The sequence below is a fragment of the Oryzias latipes genome, chromosome 17, assembly GCF_002234675.1.
Source record: "Oryzias latipes chromosome 17, ASM223467v1".
NCBI lineage: Eukaryota > Metazoa > Chordata > Actinopteri > Beloniformes > Adrianichthyidae > Oryzias > Oryzias latipes.
This window is the reverse complement of record NC_019875.2, coordinates 15,908,576-15,925,896: the sequence shown is the minus strand read 5'-3', so window position 1 is coordinate 15,925,896 and position 17,321 is coordinate 15,908,576. Positions and strand designations below refer to the sequence as shown.

Here is a 17,321-nt window from a genome sequence, read left to right as displayed (position 1 = left end):
GCAGCTATGTTTACACCTTTTGCTACAAACTCGGAGATGACGCACATAATTCCAGCTTTTTTTTCTTTTTAAATTTGGGTCACAAAGCTGTTCTTTGTGAAATACAAACAAGCAAAACATTCAGAGTAATTTGTCTTTTTGTGAAGACGTAAACTGCACCCCCGCCTGGTGTAAATATCCTTTGGAAAAAAAACGAAAAGACTCTATTGTCTTTCACAGCCAAAAACATTCTTTTTGGGCATCTTGTTGAATCGACAAAGTCTTGGTAAATTTTCTCACACGCAGTTCAGTAGAGACGCACATTTGAGACAAACAAGGCTGCTTCCTGCTGCTACACCAACCCTCATACTGCTTGACCTGACACAGCCTGATAAATGTATCACACTAGGGGTTCAAAATGTCTTCTGTAAAGATTATGCAGTTTTAAAAAAAAAAAAGTCATTTTAGGAAAGGTGAAGGGAGATCATGTGCTGCAAAGGGATACTCAAAAATCCACTGATTGCAGATTTTACCTGTAAACATCATTGTAAACTTATAAATGTTCTAAAGCAAGAAATGTGGCTAAAAACACAAACACAGCATAGGTCTCATAGGAAACAGTCAATTATGGTATGTTATGTTTATAACATCAGTAAGCAGAAATTCCCATTGGATTTCCTCAGAGAATGAGTTTTGTTTTGAAGTCTGCAGTATTGTCCCACAGAAATGTCAAAAAAATGTAAAGGTGGGCTAATATGTCCAGAAATAGGATCAACAAAATATTGGGATGCCCCTCTCCAATACATTTCATGTAATTGCAATTTGGAGGTGTTTCTGCAGGAGGCTCTTTTGGGGGGAAATTATCCCCATTCCTGTCTGTGCCAGCTGCAACTCATCCAATCATGTCTACATGAATCAGGATCTGTCTTCCAAGATAGTTGGAGGCAAACGAATTGTCCAAAACTATCTTGGCATGACTACAGCTTTGCTCGAACTCTGTCTAAGTCCACAACATTGTTCTCCCACCACCACACGTCACAGTGAACAGGTGATGTCCTGCCAGCCATCAGAGCCCAGACTTTCCCATCTGCCTGCCAAACTGTGGGATTCATCACTCCACAGAACATGTTTTTTTTTCCCCATTCCAGAGTCCAGTGGCAGTGAGCTTTACCCAGCCATACACACTGGTCTGAGTGATGTAAGGTTCGCCTCCAGTGGCTCAGCCACAGTTCCTACAGGGCATTTAAGCGCCAAAATGGGTGTACCAGCCATCATGTGCAACAATCTAAGAGAAAACGGGACACCTGTGGCAGAAACTATACATCCTTAATTTTATGAAAACATGTTTAGAAAAAAACAATTTTCAACCCAATATCAGCAAAGTGCAGTCTCAACCTTGCGAGCATACATGCTTTTAAAATTCCACTGGCCGTTTCCCTGCGTGGAGCAAGCAAAGACACAAAAAAGCCACTTGTATGCCACGAATCTGTTTGTGAAACTTTGGTGTTAACCACCCCACACACAGCCTGTTTTAATTGCTCTATCACCACTGGTGTGGAGAGTGTATTCTTCCACCTCACACTGAACCCACACATTCTAAAGAAAACCTCAGGGGAACCTGGACATGCAGATTCCGCCCACAAAAAAACAGACTCCGCCAAAGTCAGACACAGAGAGTGTCATCCTTGGCTCCACTGGGGAGTCCACACGCAAATCCGTGGCCAAGCCGGGTGGGGATGCAACAGTGTGGTCTTTGGAGAGTCGCTGAACGTTTCTGAGGTGAAAGCCCTCCTTGTCACTGAGTCGCTGCCTGGAGATCTCACCACAAGGTTGGGAAGATGCCTGGACAGAGTTCTGCTGTTGAGGGATTATCCCTGAGAGCAACTCATTAACCCCCAACAAACACAGAGAGTGTAAACTAGCAAATCAGTAGGCGCCAAGAAGGGTTATTTTCTTTTTAAAAAATGTTTAAAAAAAAGCATAGGCACCCTTTTTTCTGAGTGGAAAAGTGAAAAACTCCTACAGTCTACAACATCCTTAAAGGCTTAAAAAACCCTTGTTTCAGATGGATGATGATAAAAAATTCTGGAAACTTACTGACTAGAGAGACAGCTGCCGTTTCTATTTCCTTTTTGCTGCTCTAAAACGCACAGCGTAATCTTCATGTAGGCGTCACGCTCGAACTGAGAATATGAAAATGACATTTGTTTCTCTGACAATTTGTTTGACAGAAATAAGTCAAGCAAATGTAATAAATAAGGGAAATTTGGGGATCGGGTTTATTAATAGAGCAGACTGGGCTTGATTTTCAGATGGTTTTCATTGTAAATGTGGTTGGAACAATGGGGATGTTTATTTTGAACTCAAAGGCTGGAAGTTCTTCTGCGTGATCAGACCCATATCCTCTTTTTATAAATATGACCTTAAAACTCTGTGGAGTCAGCGTTACGCACTGAAGTGAGAACCCACAAGTAGTCAGTAGGATGGCCATGAACTATATGAGTTCTGGCTACATGAGTCCACTTATTGTGATGAATGGTGTGACACATGATGCCTCTGTGGAAGGCTTCACAAGCGCCTGGGGAGACATCTCCAAAGAGGCGATAGCTCTCACTACTGGATTGTTTTTGTACCTATAAGTTAAAAGAGAGGAAAACAAATAGGATCTCAAACCTGATTCGAGAGCAGGAGGAACCCAAGGGGCCACAACACACCACAGAAATGCTTTACCTTCACTCAATGGAATCAGTTGGGTTTTGAAATGAAGGGATGGGAAAAAAAAATGTTTAATGCTCCTGCAAAAGCTGATTTTCCAAAGTACCAGCAGATGTTGGAGACTTTTAAATTAGGCAGGAACTCAGAGTTTAGAATAAGTCATTACACCAGAATCCCTTTAGACAGCTTTCTATAATTCTATTAGGAGGACTGGCAGATGGTTGTGCTCCAAATTCTAAGAAGGTTACTACAAATAGTGAAGTAAATCTCTCTTGAGACAATCTTAAACAGTGGTATAATTTAGAAGGACTAGGTGAAAAATAAACAACTTTAATTTGTTCCAGTCCTGTTAAACCAGTACTACTTTTGGGGGAAATACAATTCAGTAAATATTTTATTTTGTTTGTGGTCCAATTTAACAGACTCGAGTTATAAAGTAATGTTTAACTTTGCACACCAACGCAAAACCACGATAAAAGACTAACAGTCAAAAATGAAAAATGTATAATTATATATCATTTACTTATTTACATGGGAAAACTGCACTTAAGTGCACATCAGTGAAAAATGTTTTGGCACATGATGATTAGGCTTATTGCATGTGAGTAAAAGTCATCCCTTAAATAACAAAGTTTTTTATGATGCTGTCGTCTAATCTAAACACACTCTGCATGTTGTGATCATACTTAATTTCTAATAATTTATAAATTACACAAAAAGAGTCAAACATTTTGTGTGCTTGGCTTATGAAAAAGTAAACAATGACGCCATCTGCTGGTTAGGTTTCTTTTTATTGTAAGTTATTTAAAAATAGATTTTAAAAATGGCACTGAAGAATTCTTTGAGATTAAGTAATACTTTTTATGACTTATAGACTATATAACAGCAACTAGTTTTTTGTATTTACACTTATTTTTTTTACTATTACATATTTAAATCCAAATAATAAAAATTAATATGAAAAAGAATTAATATTTGGTTATTAATTTTTTTCTTGGTCTTCTTTCAATAAAACGCCGTGCAAAAATCCTTGTCATGAGAAAGGCCTACCCTTATAATTGGTGCAATACATCTGTGAAAAATATTTACTCATAATCCCTAAAACCTTGCAACATTACGTTATGAGCATTTCGGATCTTTAGTCAAAATTCTAAAACAGATGGCCCGATTAGCTAAAGAATTATCCAAATCCTGGTAGTCAAATAATATAATAATTTCCCCTTTCCCTTAGTAATGTATTCTCCTTTTCCTTAGTGAAAGGTTTTTGTTGTTGTTGTTTGTTTTTTAGCTAAATAACGGTATCAAAAAAAAAAAATAATAACGGTGTCGCGCTGTGATGACGTCACACTTTAGTTAAACGCAATGGCGGCTCATGCTAACGAGCTCGAGATCGCAAAGAAAAATTTAACAGATGCCATTGGTGATAATGTTAAGCAGTAAGTAGAATTCTGTTACGTCTGTCAGTTTGTTCATGGTCCCGAGGTTTAAACTCTTGTTTTTGTCTTGTAAATTGTAAAGAATAACTGATTACGCTGTTAAGCTAGGTGCAAATCTCTACCAACTAGCTAGTTTTGCTAGCACACCTAAAGCGTTAAATTTACTTTTTTTTTTTTTAAATCTGGTTTGGAAAACGTAACAAACGTGACACAAAACTATCTGGCTCTGTAACTTTTGAGTTTTTTGCTCAGACAATTCCCATTTTGTTTTAGGATATATTTAACATGAATGTGTTGTTACACACACATGTTCTTCACGAACTGTGTTTTGGGTCAGTCAGTGGTCTATAAAATAAATAAAAACTATTCGGAAAAATTGATAGTTATGGACATCCTTAAATTTTGTACTACATGTTTGTCCTTAGGGGAATACTTAAAAATATTTTAATTAAAATTGAATTGAACATTACTTTGAAATAGCAGCCTTATTCATCAAATTCACTCAGTTTTCCATGAAGAACTGCTCGTCTCAATTCCTGTCATCCTTTACAACTCTCCAAAATTGCTCTCTATTTTTGTTGCACTGGTAATATTAGGTTGTAGGGATGTGAAGGGCTGTATGCTAGGGCTGAACATATGGATGATGGGAAATGGTGGAGGACTTACTCCAAGCCAACAGTTCCCAAAAGTTTTTTTTACTTAATTCTTTTTTTAAATCCTATTTAAAGTCATATAGTTTAAAAGATAGCAGTACTTCTTCAAAACTGTTATTTTATAGGCTATTTTAGCTATTTTATTTTATTTATAGGCTGCTACAAATCCCCACTCAGTTTAAATAAAGGTGAAAACCACCATTGTATATAATTGGAGGGAAAATATGCACGAAAAGTAGCAATGGATGGATTAAAATCTTGTTTTTAAACTATAATTTAAACATTTATTTTGGAGATTTTAACAACCAAAAAAAAAACATACTTCTGGAAATGGAAACAGATGATTTCCTCTTTCCCCTCTATAGTTATTGGGCTAATCTGAAGTTATGGTTCAAACACAAGATCAGTAAAGAAGAATTTGACATTGAAGCACGTCGACTGTTGGCACAGGAAAATGGTAAGAAAAGTTTTATTAAGTAAGTAAAAACAGTAAGGCTTATAGCTGTTTTCTCAAAATACAATTAGTGTTAAGAACTGTTGTTTTCTTTCTTTTTCGTCATCTATCCTCCATGGCAGTACATGTACACAACGATTTCCTCCTCGCCATTCTCACGCGATGCCAGATCATTGTTTCCACACCAGGTATGTATTTAAATGTGTTTGTCTTTTTGCAGTGGGCCACCTGACATAGTTCACTTTAGGTTTTTCACTAGGCATAAAATGTTTAATTAAAATTTTACTTGGAAAAAATAAACAACTAACATACTAAGTAAACATTTTGAGTTTTATTTTGAAGCATTAAAAAAATATGGAAGCATTTCTGTAGCATCATTTTTTTCACAATGTAACTGCATCAATTGACTCAAAAATAAAATTAAAAATCATCCTGCAAAATGTTTTTTCATTTTCTACTTTAACATCGCTTATTCTGTGATATCATTGAAGGGAAAATGCAAAGATTGGATTGTATTTTTGTTTTCACGTCCACCGCCCAAAAAGTGTAGCAAAATTCAATTCCAGTTAGAATTTCCAGGAGGGAGGCGAGCGATGACATCAGCGCTCACTCTTCTCACTCTTCTACCGCCAAACAGTGTTGCCAGATGGGGCGGTTTTGGTTCTAGATTTGCGGGTAAAAATGGCTTTGGGCGGGTAGGCATAATTTGGGCTGTTTTAGGGTCGCTGCATGGACCCGTGTCTGTTCATCTCACTTACAATGCATGGGAAACACGGAGAATGTTAAGAGATCTGGTTAGTTAATTTTGAAGAGTTCTGCATGGAAATCATGTTTCCATGTTTGAGTTCATGAGACCATCCCAGAGAGAGTCTCAGCTTCAGCTCCCCTAATGACGGCCGCTTCAGTGGTGTTTCCATTTTTGTCTGACCGAGTTTGAAAGCTTACTGTCCCGCGATCAGGCTAAAAACATTAGCCGGTAGCTCCTCTTACACGCGGCCTGGTGCGTTCACGGAGCTCCAGTACATAGAAGCTTAAGGGAACTCCAACAGCCACCAAACCTAACGTAGTCCACTACAATATTTTCATGAGAAAAATAAAACCGCCGAACCGACCCCAAAATCGCCCAAATTATGCCTACACGCCCTAAGCCATTTTTACCCGCAAATTTAGAACCAAAACCGCCCAATCTGGCAACCCTGTTTGGCGGTAGGGCTAACAACGCAGAAGAAGAGTGAGCGCTGACGTCATCGCCCCGCCTCCCTCCTGGAAGTGCTGACTGGAATTGAATTATGCAACACTTTTTGGGCGGTGGATGTGCAAACGAAAATGCAATCCCCTTTTTGCATTTTCCCTTTAATTATGTCACAGAATGTGCGATGATCAAGTAAAAAAGGAAAAAGCATTTTGGAGGATTTTTTATTTTATTTTTGCGTCACTTGATGCAGTTACATTGTGAAAATGAAAAAGCTTTTCTGGTATTGACTTTTATTTTAATTATGCTACAGAAATGCTTCCATCTAAATAAGGATAAATTGGCAATAGGAGAAGAGCCCCCCCCCCCCCCCACACACACACACACACACATGCATACACACACACACACCCAGGGGGAAGGCTATTCTTAAGTCAGCCTTCTTACCTATTGATTGTGCATGCTGGTAGTGAATACTGAAAGTATTTGGTTAAATTCATTGGGAATCAGCTTCATATTTTGCAGCAAAAATGATAATCTTTGAAATTTGTCTTCCTTTTTTGTCCACTAGAGGGCACCGGATCGTTACAGTGGCAGGGGAACTGTCCTCCAAAGCCTGGCAAAGCGAAAGGAAAGAAAAAATGTTCCTCTAGACAAAAATTTGATGTAAGTCTTATTTTGAAGGCCACTATGCTCAGGACAAACAACATTCTGATTGGTGCCCTGGAGTTCATCGCCATCTAAACGATCTTGAAACTCCTAAAAAATCGCTTCATTAGGGGTCTTTCGTTTTATTTTAATTTTGCAGCATCGCTTTCAGCCTCACAACCCTCTCAGTGCCGCTCAGCCCTTCAGCCCACGGGAAGCAGGAGGTGAGGAGGAAGAGCTGCGCCTGAGTGCCCACACTCTGCTGCTGCCCACCCGGGGCCAGCTGGAGGCCCGCATGATGGTGACTGCTTTTGAGCTGGGCCTCGACAATGTCACAGAGGAGGCCATCAGCACCATGTCCTATGCTGTTGAGGTGCGTAAGCTCTGACGTTCCACTCCACATCTTTAGGCAGACTCAGCGTTGCAGTTCCCCAAATGACCACTGGAGGCTTATTTTAAAAGAGAGCAATGATTCCCATGTTAAAACGTTCAACTTTAATTCAGAAATAAAATGATGCAAAGACTGAATAAAAAAAGTTATTCAATGTTTTTATATAATTTTTTATACCAATTAAAAACTGGGAGGAGTATCTTTGTTTTTGAGAATTAATTATAATCAGCTTTTAGCTCATTTCTTGTTCATAAGTAGGAGCAGGATTTTTGATTGACGTGTGGAGTTACAGGTGTATGCAATAGAATTCATTTTGTTTTGTCCCACCCAATTTCCTATTTTCAAAACTGTTGAGTTTGGTGGAGTTTAAATGCTATAATCCCACTATTGTCTTAATTTTTGAATGCTCAGAATTTCGCAGGTGACATCAGAAATCAGTCTGGTGAATCTGTATCTATGCAAATAAACAAACCAAATAGCCAATTTTACTTGTTAGTGTTACACGGCAAAATGCTTTTGTTTTTTAAAGTTCCACTCCTATCACCTTTTGACCCATTTTCAAAGCGTTCTCAGTGGTCTTTTAATGATCATTATGCCATTTTTGGAAATTCACCTCTAACCTGTGGGCGGAACTCTCGGCACAGAGCAACCCCGCCCCCACTTCCCGTCACCCACCCATCTGCTTATTTAAGTATTTATTCCATGTAAACTTGTCAACACTTCCCCACCTCCATGCTGTTTTTGCACATCTGACATGTTCATATCTGTACACATTTCTCTGCACATAATTATGGAAATGCTTATATTTGCACATTTGCTATTTTTCATATTTACACACTTCCCTAGTACACCCTGTACATATTGACTTTTTTTATATTATACTTTATTAGATTTGTTTTGTGCACTGTAATGGTGACTGCTTTGCTTTCATTGTCCAAGTGGACAGTGACAATAAAGGCACATCTTATCTCTTATCTTATCTGTTGACACGCTTTCCCGCTAGCGCACATCCCTCACAACCCCAACCGAACATCATTGGTGCAACAAAAATAGCTAGCAATTTTGGAGTGATCCAGCGGAAAACAAAGACGTACACGGATCTAGTGGTCTACAGAGGGATACATCAGCATGGGGCGAACATGGGAACGGATCCAACATATTTTTAAGTCACCACTACAAACATTTTTAAACGGCATCTTATCGTCTACTCCTGATTCACAATTATTTGAACAAATAAATACTCAGAAATTTAGTTTTGAGATGAATTTTCATTATATACTATGAGAAAAATGTCACAAGAACATTTAAAAAAAAAAAATTTCATTGGAGGAGTTCTTTTGAGCTGGCTCTTTGTTTTGCTCTGCTACTTACATAGTTTATCAAATGTATCTTCTAAAATTTGCATTTTGATGAGCATCAAACCCTGTAATACTATTGCAGACATGGGACGTTTAGGAGGACCTTTGCTTTTATGATCAGCATGTTTACAAAAACAAGTGAGACAACTAAATTACCCTTTAAAGAAACACTTCTCTCTTCATCTCAAAGGGAAATTTCTGTGCTTAAATACTATGGTGATGTTTTATGTCTCTGTACATATGTCACCATTCTGCGTTAGTGTAAAAAAAAAGTCCTGAATTTCATGGTACGTCAATGCTTATTGCTTCATTTGAAATGATGACATTTGTGGAAAACTTTTCTTTCATAGCAAACGGGGAATTGCTGCTTAAAAACTTGTTTCTCGTTTCTTTTGTTCAATGTGTTTGTCTGGAGCTGCTCAAATTTCTGGATGGAATAAAAGATGTGTTCATATGTATTTTTGGTTGGAACTGTTGTTGCAGCACCACCTGAAAGACGTCCTCACAGCCGTTATCACTCGGAGGAAAGCGTACCGATTGCGAGACGGCCACTTCCCTTATGCCTTCGGCAGCGACGTCACGCCGCAGCCGTATCTGAAAAACAGCCTGGCGGCCTACCACAGCGTTACGGAATGGTAGGAGATGCGTAAGCTCCTGAAACAAGAAAAAGGCTGACAGACGGTTTTGTTATTGATGTATAGCTGGAACTACCTTCCTTTAAAAAAAAAAAAATGCCTGGAATTTCAACACTCTCTGGTTGTTAGTTGAAATGTTTTTTTCTCCTCTTCTTCTTCCTCCCTGCAGTCCTCCTGCAAATGCCTCCCTCCCTGCAGGCCCTCCACCTCAGATCCCCCCCGACGAGGCCGAGCAGAAAGCTGTCCACCTTCTGGCCTGCTCCTCCAGCAGTCCGTCAGCTCCACTCCCTCCAATCAGCATGTTTGACCTCCTTCAAGCTTTGCAGGTTAGAAGAAGATTAACTGAAGGAAGCAGGACTGTCATCCTGTCTTTGGAAAAACACATTTATAGAATCAGAAAGGATTCTTTTCAAACAAAGTTGCAGAAAACTGAACTTATACATTTAAAACATGCCATATTTCTTTTCAAGTTCAACCAGTGAAGTTGATTTTACTTTATCACAGAATTTTTAAATAAATGCATAACAGTTCTTTCTGGTTCTTAAGATAAAAATTCATTCATTTACCTCTGAGTTGAAAAACGTTTTTAAAAAGATTATTTTTCTTACAAGACAGAAATATAACAATTAACATGGGTCTGTCTACTTTCTTAAGATTCCATTTTTGTGAGTGTGTATTTTTTCCCGTCTGCCGGGTGCAGGTGCATCGCAGCGTGATGCCCTCCCACACCATGTACGCCCTGAACGTGGAGCGCATCCTGGCTCACCTCTGGCACCCCAGTCACGAAGAACTGGAGCAGGACCGCGTGCATCGGCAGCGGCTCGCGGTTAAAGAGGGCGTGGCGGTTAGCTGAATGCCGCTGACACCGGACCGCAAAGGGGAATCGGAGCAGAGTCGGTGGCGGTAGATGCGAGGCTTTGCTGGGAAAAGCACTGCAGTTCACGGAAATATAAATATGACGGAACAAATGTGCTGAGAAACCTAAAAGGAGTCTTGTTTAGGTTTTAAATGCATTCAGACCATCGTTGTTTCATGGCTTTTCTATTGAACTTGATGTAAATTTATCGTTTGTTTTTTAGTTTTATCTAATTTACAGCAGTTCAAGTTGGATTTTTCACTCACAGCCTTTGACCACAAACCCCTGCAACAAAAACACAAAAGGGGCACTTGACTTTAAAAATGTTGCTTAACAGATGTGAAGGAGCCACACTGTGGAAAAGTACATTCTTTCATCTCGCAGCAGGTCGGGTCAGCTGACTCCATGAATGCACTGACGAAGCAGGTTTTTCTGGTCACCAAGTCAAACCTTCACGAGTCGAGGATATTCCACTGCGACGTAAGCAGAGCTCACATTCTGAAGGTGAAACTGATGGTAGGACGCACACAGATCTAAACATCGTCGGTCTCCAGTACGTGCTGGCAGTGCAACTCATTTAAATCAAAGCAACGTCTTGAGTGTAAGGCCGGATGGAGACCAAAAGTTGTGAAATGTGCAGCAGCTTCTAAAACCAGCTCCGCATGTCTCTATTTAGCCCTGAACTGCAGGCTATTTTCTGGTGACACCATCTGTACAAAAGATTTTTTTTTATGCTTATATGTAAATAAAGCACATTTATACTGTTTTTGTTACAAATTTAAAATAAAAAATAATCCGTATTTAAAAACTTCTCATTGTTGCCACACCCCCCTTTTTGGAGCTTTAGAAGGTCCCAGCAGCAGGACTGCAGAAGCTGGTCCAGTGTCTGACTTCACTCTAACATTCTCATCATGTCCTTTCATCTGGAAACAGCTTCTCTGCAAGCAACTCCCACCAAACAAATTTTATGACTGTGATGGCTAAAAAGTTGTTATATTCCTGGATATGAAATGATCTACTCAGCTCATCAACGACACCGGGCAGATTCTGACCCACTGATCCAGAGTCTGTTTACTTTTTCCAGCTGCTGCATGTTTTTTTTTGGAACAAGTCCAAATGCTGAATATTTTCATATTTATTGTATATTTTTTGAAATGATAGTGTGTAAGGGCAACCAATCAGCCTGAATCTGAAAACTAAAAGTACTTTGAATTTCATATTTAAAGACCAAAAATGAAATGAAGAAAAAGTCTCTCGAAAACCCTTTTGTCAACAATCGACCTGGGTTCACATTATTCACTATTAAATGTTCACTGTAAACCTCTAAATGTAAACCATGACCTCTAAATGTAAACCATGCCAATGGGAAAATAAGACAAGTAGTAATTGTATTCAAAAGTACAAACCACTGTGGTTCACATAAATCTGTTTTTTCGTTTGGCCCTTGAGGTCAAGTAGCCACAGGTTTACAACGGCTTGTAACATAATTTAGCCAATAATCAAAAAATCGTAGTTTTTTTTTTAGGGCAGGGGGCCATGTGTTTTTTTTTTTTTTTTACAGGAGCCTTTGAAAGAGGGCCACAGTTTAAATCCCTGGTCTGGAGCAACAGAGTGTGGGAAAGAGGTGTGTGTCAGCAGGCTGGATGGGGTGGTGGAAGGTGTGATGTATGAGGAAAAAAAAATAAGAGAGGCGGCAAGATTGAAAGGAAATGTGTAGAAGACTGTGGTGAGAGCAGCCATGTTGTTGAGTCTGAGAAAGAGACAGAAGGCAGAACTGGAGGCTGCAGAGATGAATGTGAATCAGGAATAAATATATCAGAGGAACTGGTCATGTTAGAGGAGACAGGTCATGAGAGTTAAAGAGTGCTGATGTTGGAGGCCTAAGGTGTGACCAAAGAGGAGGTTTGTGGATGTAGTGAAGGAGACTTTGACTTATGATAGAGAGAACACTGAGGATGTGAATAGATGAAAGCAGAGGATTTGCTGTTGACCCCTAAAGGGGGCAGCTAAAAGGCCAAGAACAAGATTCAAATTCTGCATGTTATCTAAGACGGAATATGTTTGTAAAAATATTTGTTTCTGGTTTAACTTAGAATTTATTTAAAAATAAAGCACTGCCTTTGAAGTGTAAATTAAACGTGTTTTTTTCGATAGTCTGGTTTTAATTTCTATGCCCACACTGATGTGTCCTGAACACACCACTGGTTTTTGAAATTCTTTTCCCTTATTTGTGGAAAAGTGAAAGCTATTTCAAACTTCTTGTGAGATAAACGTTTTTAAGTATAACTGAAAAACGAAATGTGCTTGGTTTTACTATAGTTTGTTGTTTAATTTGTCCTACCTCTTGTCTCGGATGAAGTTAGCCGCAGGCGCACCCGAACGCACCTAGTGATTCAGAGACTTCTTACCATATTTGGCTCTTTTCCGGAAGTCACCGTCCAATCAGCGTTCGAGTAAATCTCCTCATCGATGACTTCAATCTTACCATTCAGTGTGATCCACAAACACGTTTTAAAGAATAACTCACACAATTGGGTCTTAATTAATATTTTTATTATGACATGACATATTTACAGTTAAGTGCTCAAAATGCTGCCCAGGCTAAAAATGTTACAAAGTTTTTTTTTATTTTACAGCTATTTTCACAAAAGTGTATGAACATAAGTGTCATGGAGTAAGGCAGTTTCTGTCAATAAAACGCTACGTGCACACCTGCAAAGTCCAAAAAGGTGTGGAAAAGTTGTAGTTAGTGTTTCTCTGTACAAACGCTGGTGCCTGAACGTCGCATGCATGCATGTGTTGCTAGTGACAATAATATATATGCAGGATTAAGGCCTAACTTGCATCGTGTTTGCCAGCAGGCTTCCTTGAACAATCAGACCATGTAGTCGTACTGCTAGATGGGGAGAGGGGCGGCGTTGCCGTGCTGGGATGTAACTTTGTGGATCAGAGCAGACTAAAGGTGCAAGGTTTCATTCAGACTTTTACCAACACTGAAGGGGATTTGGTAGTGAAGAAGACGCTGAAAGTTCCCTGAAAGGCTCGAAGGACCACTTAAAAGTTGCATTTGGTCCCCAATCAGTCATTACGTATGCGTGTGTTTCTGTTGTGTGTTCTAGTAGCCTTGGAGCTGCTGTGTGAGAATGAGCTGGCAGCCGCTGTTCACGTGGTCCATGACCTTCTGCTTCAGCAGAGCCAGCTCGTCCCGGAGCAGGTTGGCAGAGGAAACCAGCTCCGTGTTTTGGCTCTTCAGGTTCTTGACCCTGTCCTCCAGCCGAGAGATCCTCTCCAGCTTCCTTTTCCGGCACTTGGACGCGGCCACCCGGTTCCGCATGCGCTTCCTCTCCGCTTTGATCCGCTCCTGGGTCTCCATGTCGATGGGAGAGAGCGGTGGGGTGTCGCCGGTCATCTCGGGCACAGTCTGCGGCTCCTCCTTGAGCGCCTGCAGCCGCGGGTGCTGCGCCGCCATGAGGGACGGCTGTGGGGCGGCGGGGTAACTTGCCGGCGGGTGTCTGTCTACGACAGGTGCCGGGTCTTGCCCCGCCGTCCGGCTGAAAGTGGCTAAGTTTGTGTACTCCGGAGGGTCGGCGCGTCCAGCGCGACTGTAGGGAATCCCGCCGCTCTCACACCCCGCACCGCCGGTAGCAACTGTCTGTCCATCGGGGTGCACCGCCGGGATCTGCTGGTAGTGCAGCTCCGCCAGAGCCCTCACGAAGCCTTCGGCGAAGCCCTCCTGCTCGTCGGTGATGTTCTTGGAACTCACGAACTGGGTCGGGGTGGGAGTCGTCAGGCCGTTGCAGGACTGGATGATGAGCCTCTCCAGCTCCGGCGAGGCAAGCTTCAACAGCCCCACATCGGGCGACGTCAGGATGTCCAGAGCCTTCGAGCTGAGCTGAGGTTTGAAGTTCTTTGGATCGTTTAGATTCAAAGTCATGGTTTGCTTGAGGGTTTTAGGGTTGAACCCATACGCGGACGTCCCGTCACTCTGCGAGTTCGAGGCGTCGTCGTAAAAAGTCGCTTCCATTTTTCTAGACATAAAGTTCGCTTCGACTAAAGAGTTTCTTTGTATCCAACTAAAAACTTTACAAAAAAAGAAGCTTTTCTATAGTATGTCTGCTTTTTCTGTCGAAGTTCAACTCACTTGACAACTTAGCGTCCCGGGAAAACTTTTCTTCTTCTTGGAAGCCGTCATCGATTAAAAAACGAAATAAAACAGTGAAAGTACTTTTCCCGCCGCTGACTCTCCGTGTTCACACGCCAGCTACTGTCTTTAATTTTACCCCCGTCAAAAAAAGAAAAGAAACAATGCCTGAAAACGAGGAATACTTTCAATCACTTCCAACGTGGAGACGAACTTTATCCACCTCTAAGCTGCAGCCCTACTGAAAATAACAATGATGTCATTTCTACGGTCGGTAATTGGCTGCAAGCAAGGTGATAGGCGGGGCTTATCTAATGACATGTAGGTTGCTACGACGACCAGTCGTTTCCCCGCCCCCACCGCGGTGCCTTCTGGGCTTAGGTAATGCAGGGAGCGCAGCAATGTATCCTGGGATTACGTAGTGTTTTTGAATATTTAGTTACCCGCTCTTTTTTTTATTTTTTTTTTACTTTCAAGTCTTCAAAGCAAAATACTTTATCCTATTTTTTTTTTATAAAAAATGTTTCTTCAACGAGAAAATTGAAAGTTTTAAGCTTATTATTGAAAAATGAAAGGAGTTAACTGTTGATAAAGAAGGGGAAAACAGCAACACACGCTGCTACACTTAGTGTTTGTTTTAAAAAACAGACTTGAAAATGTTATTTTTAGATTAATTATGGTGGTTTTAGCTGACTCTATTATGTTTTTCGCACACATTGTATGGATAAGATTGTAGTGTCTGTAATCCACCTTGCCTGGTGTCCCCCCTGTTGTATTATTTAACACATTCTCCTCAAGATACCCATAAATAAGTGAAAAGCTTCTGTTAAACAGTGATTACTCACAGCTGCTTTGACTTCACATACCTTCAAAACACAACATTTAAAAGTGTTTGAAAGCCACTGTTTGGGGGCTTTAACGACCCCTCTCCAAGTTTTTAACAAGATTTTCAGCGTTTCTTTTTTCAAATTGTTGCCAAGCAGGAGCAGGTGAAAAATGTTATTTGAAAAAGCTTGTAGTTGTTGAATTCTGATACATCCACTTGCAGGCAAATAGATCCATGAACATCTTCGTTTTCCTCGTCCGAGCTGGCATCTGACTTAAAACTGTACAGCTGGATGATGGGTGATGAATACAGGCTTACTCTCTACACCAACTGTGAGGCGAATATCTGATTAACACCTACCGCTCTGCAGAATCTATGTCACAGAAAACGACACAAGTTTTCTTCCTATTCTTTGTTCTCCTTTTATTCTATTGTTTTTTTTCTATTCTTCTTGGTCCTCTGTTTGTACACCTGCATGACCATCAAATAAGAAGTTCCATTCAGTTTACTACAGTGGCTCAAAGCCATGCTTCCTGTTTCTCTGTCAGCTTTTCCTCTCTGCTTTCCCCTCTCCCAGTCTGGGCCAGCTGTTTCCACTACACGCAGTTCTCTAATCAGAAAACGGGCCCTGCCGCCCTCCCAACAGGCCCCACACTGCTTTTTATGGAGAGACTTAGAAGTCAAGAATTCATGTGTGCCAAACACAGGTTACAGCGCAAGTGCGAATGGATCAACATAGCAAAGTTTTGATTACCTTCAGGCATATGTAAGGAACACACACGGAATCCCTGCGAGCGTGGAGAGAGACGGATGAGATTTCAAACACTGTCTGCACTGTTTGTGGAAGACCATCTGTTTCTTCCTGTCCTGCTGCTTAGTTTATCCCCAGACTCCCCCTCTCTTCTGACCATCACTGGTCCAAACATAGTGGTCTCAGCCAGGACCCCTTTCTTTGCGCAGCTGCGTATCTCCTGCAAGAACAGGAGACACAAAGTGGGATACAGAGGTCAACTATAGGGCTTTTTAGGTTCTGGCTCTTGCATGGCAACAGAATTCATTCATATTTCCTTTGAAGAGCGACTGCTTGGATTTGACAAGTTAAACAGCATACAGTATATTATAGCGTATGTAAACAAACACAATCACAAGGCAGCTAAATGCTAGTGGCCACATGGTTTGACAGACAATCAGAAAAGGGTTAGAACCCTTGCATGGCCCCAAGAAAAAAGTAGTACACTTGAAGTTTGTTTTATCAAGTTTTCTTGAGTATACATTCATTTATTTGAATAGGGGGGACAGCGCATATTAATAAACATTTCTGTCAATATGCCAGAGTTAGCCAAAGGGCTATTTTTCATCTGCAGTCCCTGGGAAGATGTTAAAAATCACCCTAAAAGATCAAAGTAAAATCACATATTTACATAACATTACATATATATATTACATATACATATAAGTATAGCAATTATACTATGCATATGTCTAGGATGTACCAACTGAATGCTTTTTCAAACTAAATTGGAACATTTTAAGTTAACAGTATGGTATAGAAAAATTATATATGTAGTGCACTTAAATAGACCACTTTTTGCTAAGGGAGCTCTAAAATTTTTGATTTGATTTGAAATGGTTTATTTATTTGTACAAATAATACATAACAGCAATATAATCATCAGTTATACATTCATACAGTAACTAATCAAACTTAAGATAATTATACATATTAATAAATATTGCTTGAAAGGGAGTGGAAGGAAGCGAATTTATATAATCCCACCCCGTTATACTGTAACCATTTTATTACATGATTTATCAATATCCGGTTCCCAGTTTTTATCAGACAGAATTAAAAATCATAAGATATCGATAAAGCACATGACAAAGATGAATTACTTAAGTATTACGTCAAAAATAACTATTTTAGAAATCAACATGGCAAATGCAGAACAGTCATCTGAAATATATGCAGATTATGTTACTTATAAAAGCCATTCATATGAATAAAACATAATACTATATCAGTAAAGTAGACACAAC

The 17,321-nt window shown here is 40.1% G+C and overlaps 2 protein-coding genes across 2 annotated transcripts; one reads left to right on the top strand and one right to left on the bottom strand.

Moving 5' to 3' along the window:
- The first annotated feature begins 4,012 nt into the window (after nt 1-4,012).
- tada1 (transcriptional adaptor 1) lies at nt 4,013-11,081 on the top strand. The gene is made up of 8 exons (XM_004078980.3): nt 4,013-4,130; nt 5,149-5,240; nt 5,360-5,425; nt 7,001-7,095; nt 7,238-7,450; nt 9,310-9,461; nt 9,631-9,787; nt 10,162-11,081. Exons 1-8 carry the CDS (start codon nt 4,057-4,059, stop codon nt 10,312-10,314), a joined length of 1,002 nt encoding a protein of 333 aa, XP_004079028.1. The 5' UTR covers nt 4,013-4,056; the 3' UTR covers nt 10,315-11,081.
- A 1,767-nt stretch (nt 11,082-12,848) lies between these two features.
- Nucleotides 12,849-14,709, bottom strand: jun (Jun proto-oncogene, AP-1 transcription factor subunit). The gene has a single exon (XM_004078979.4). It carries the CDS (start codon nt 14,351-14,353, stop codon nt 13,433-13,435), a length of 921 nt encoding a protein of 306 aa, XP_004079027.1. The 5' UTR covers nt 14,354-14,709; the 3' UTR covers nt 12,849-13,432.
- Between the last annotated feature and the right edge of the window lie 2,612 nt (nt 14,710-17,321).

Coding starts and splice junctions, on each gene's coding strand:
- tada1 (XM_004078980.3), top strand. CDS start 4,057: ATGGCGGCTCATGCTAACGAGCTCGAGATCGCAAAGAAAAATTTAACA. Junction 5,426..7,000: donor GATCATTGTTTCCACACCAG/GTATGTATTTAA, acceptor TTTGTCCACTAG/AGGGCACCGGATCGTTACAG. Junction 9,462..9,630: donor TACCACAGCGTTACGGAATG/GTAGGAGATGCG, acceptor TCCTCCCTGCAG/TCCTCCTGCAAATGCCTCCC.
- jun (XM_004078979.4), bottom strand. CDS start 14,353: ATGTCTAGAAAAATGGAAGCGACTTTTTACGACGACGCCTCGAACTCG.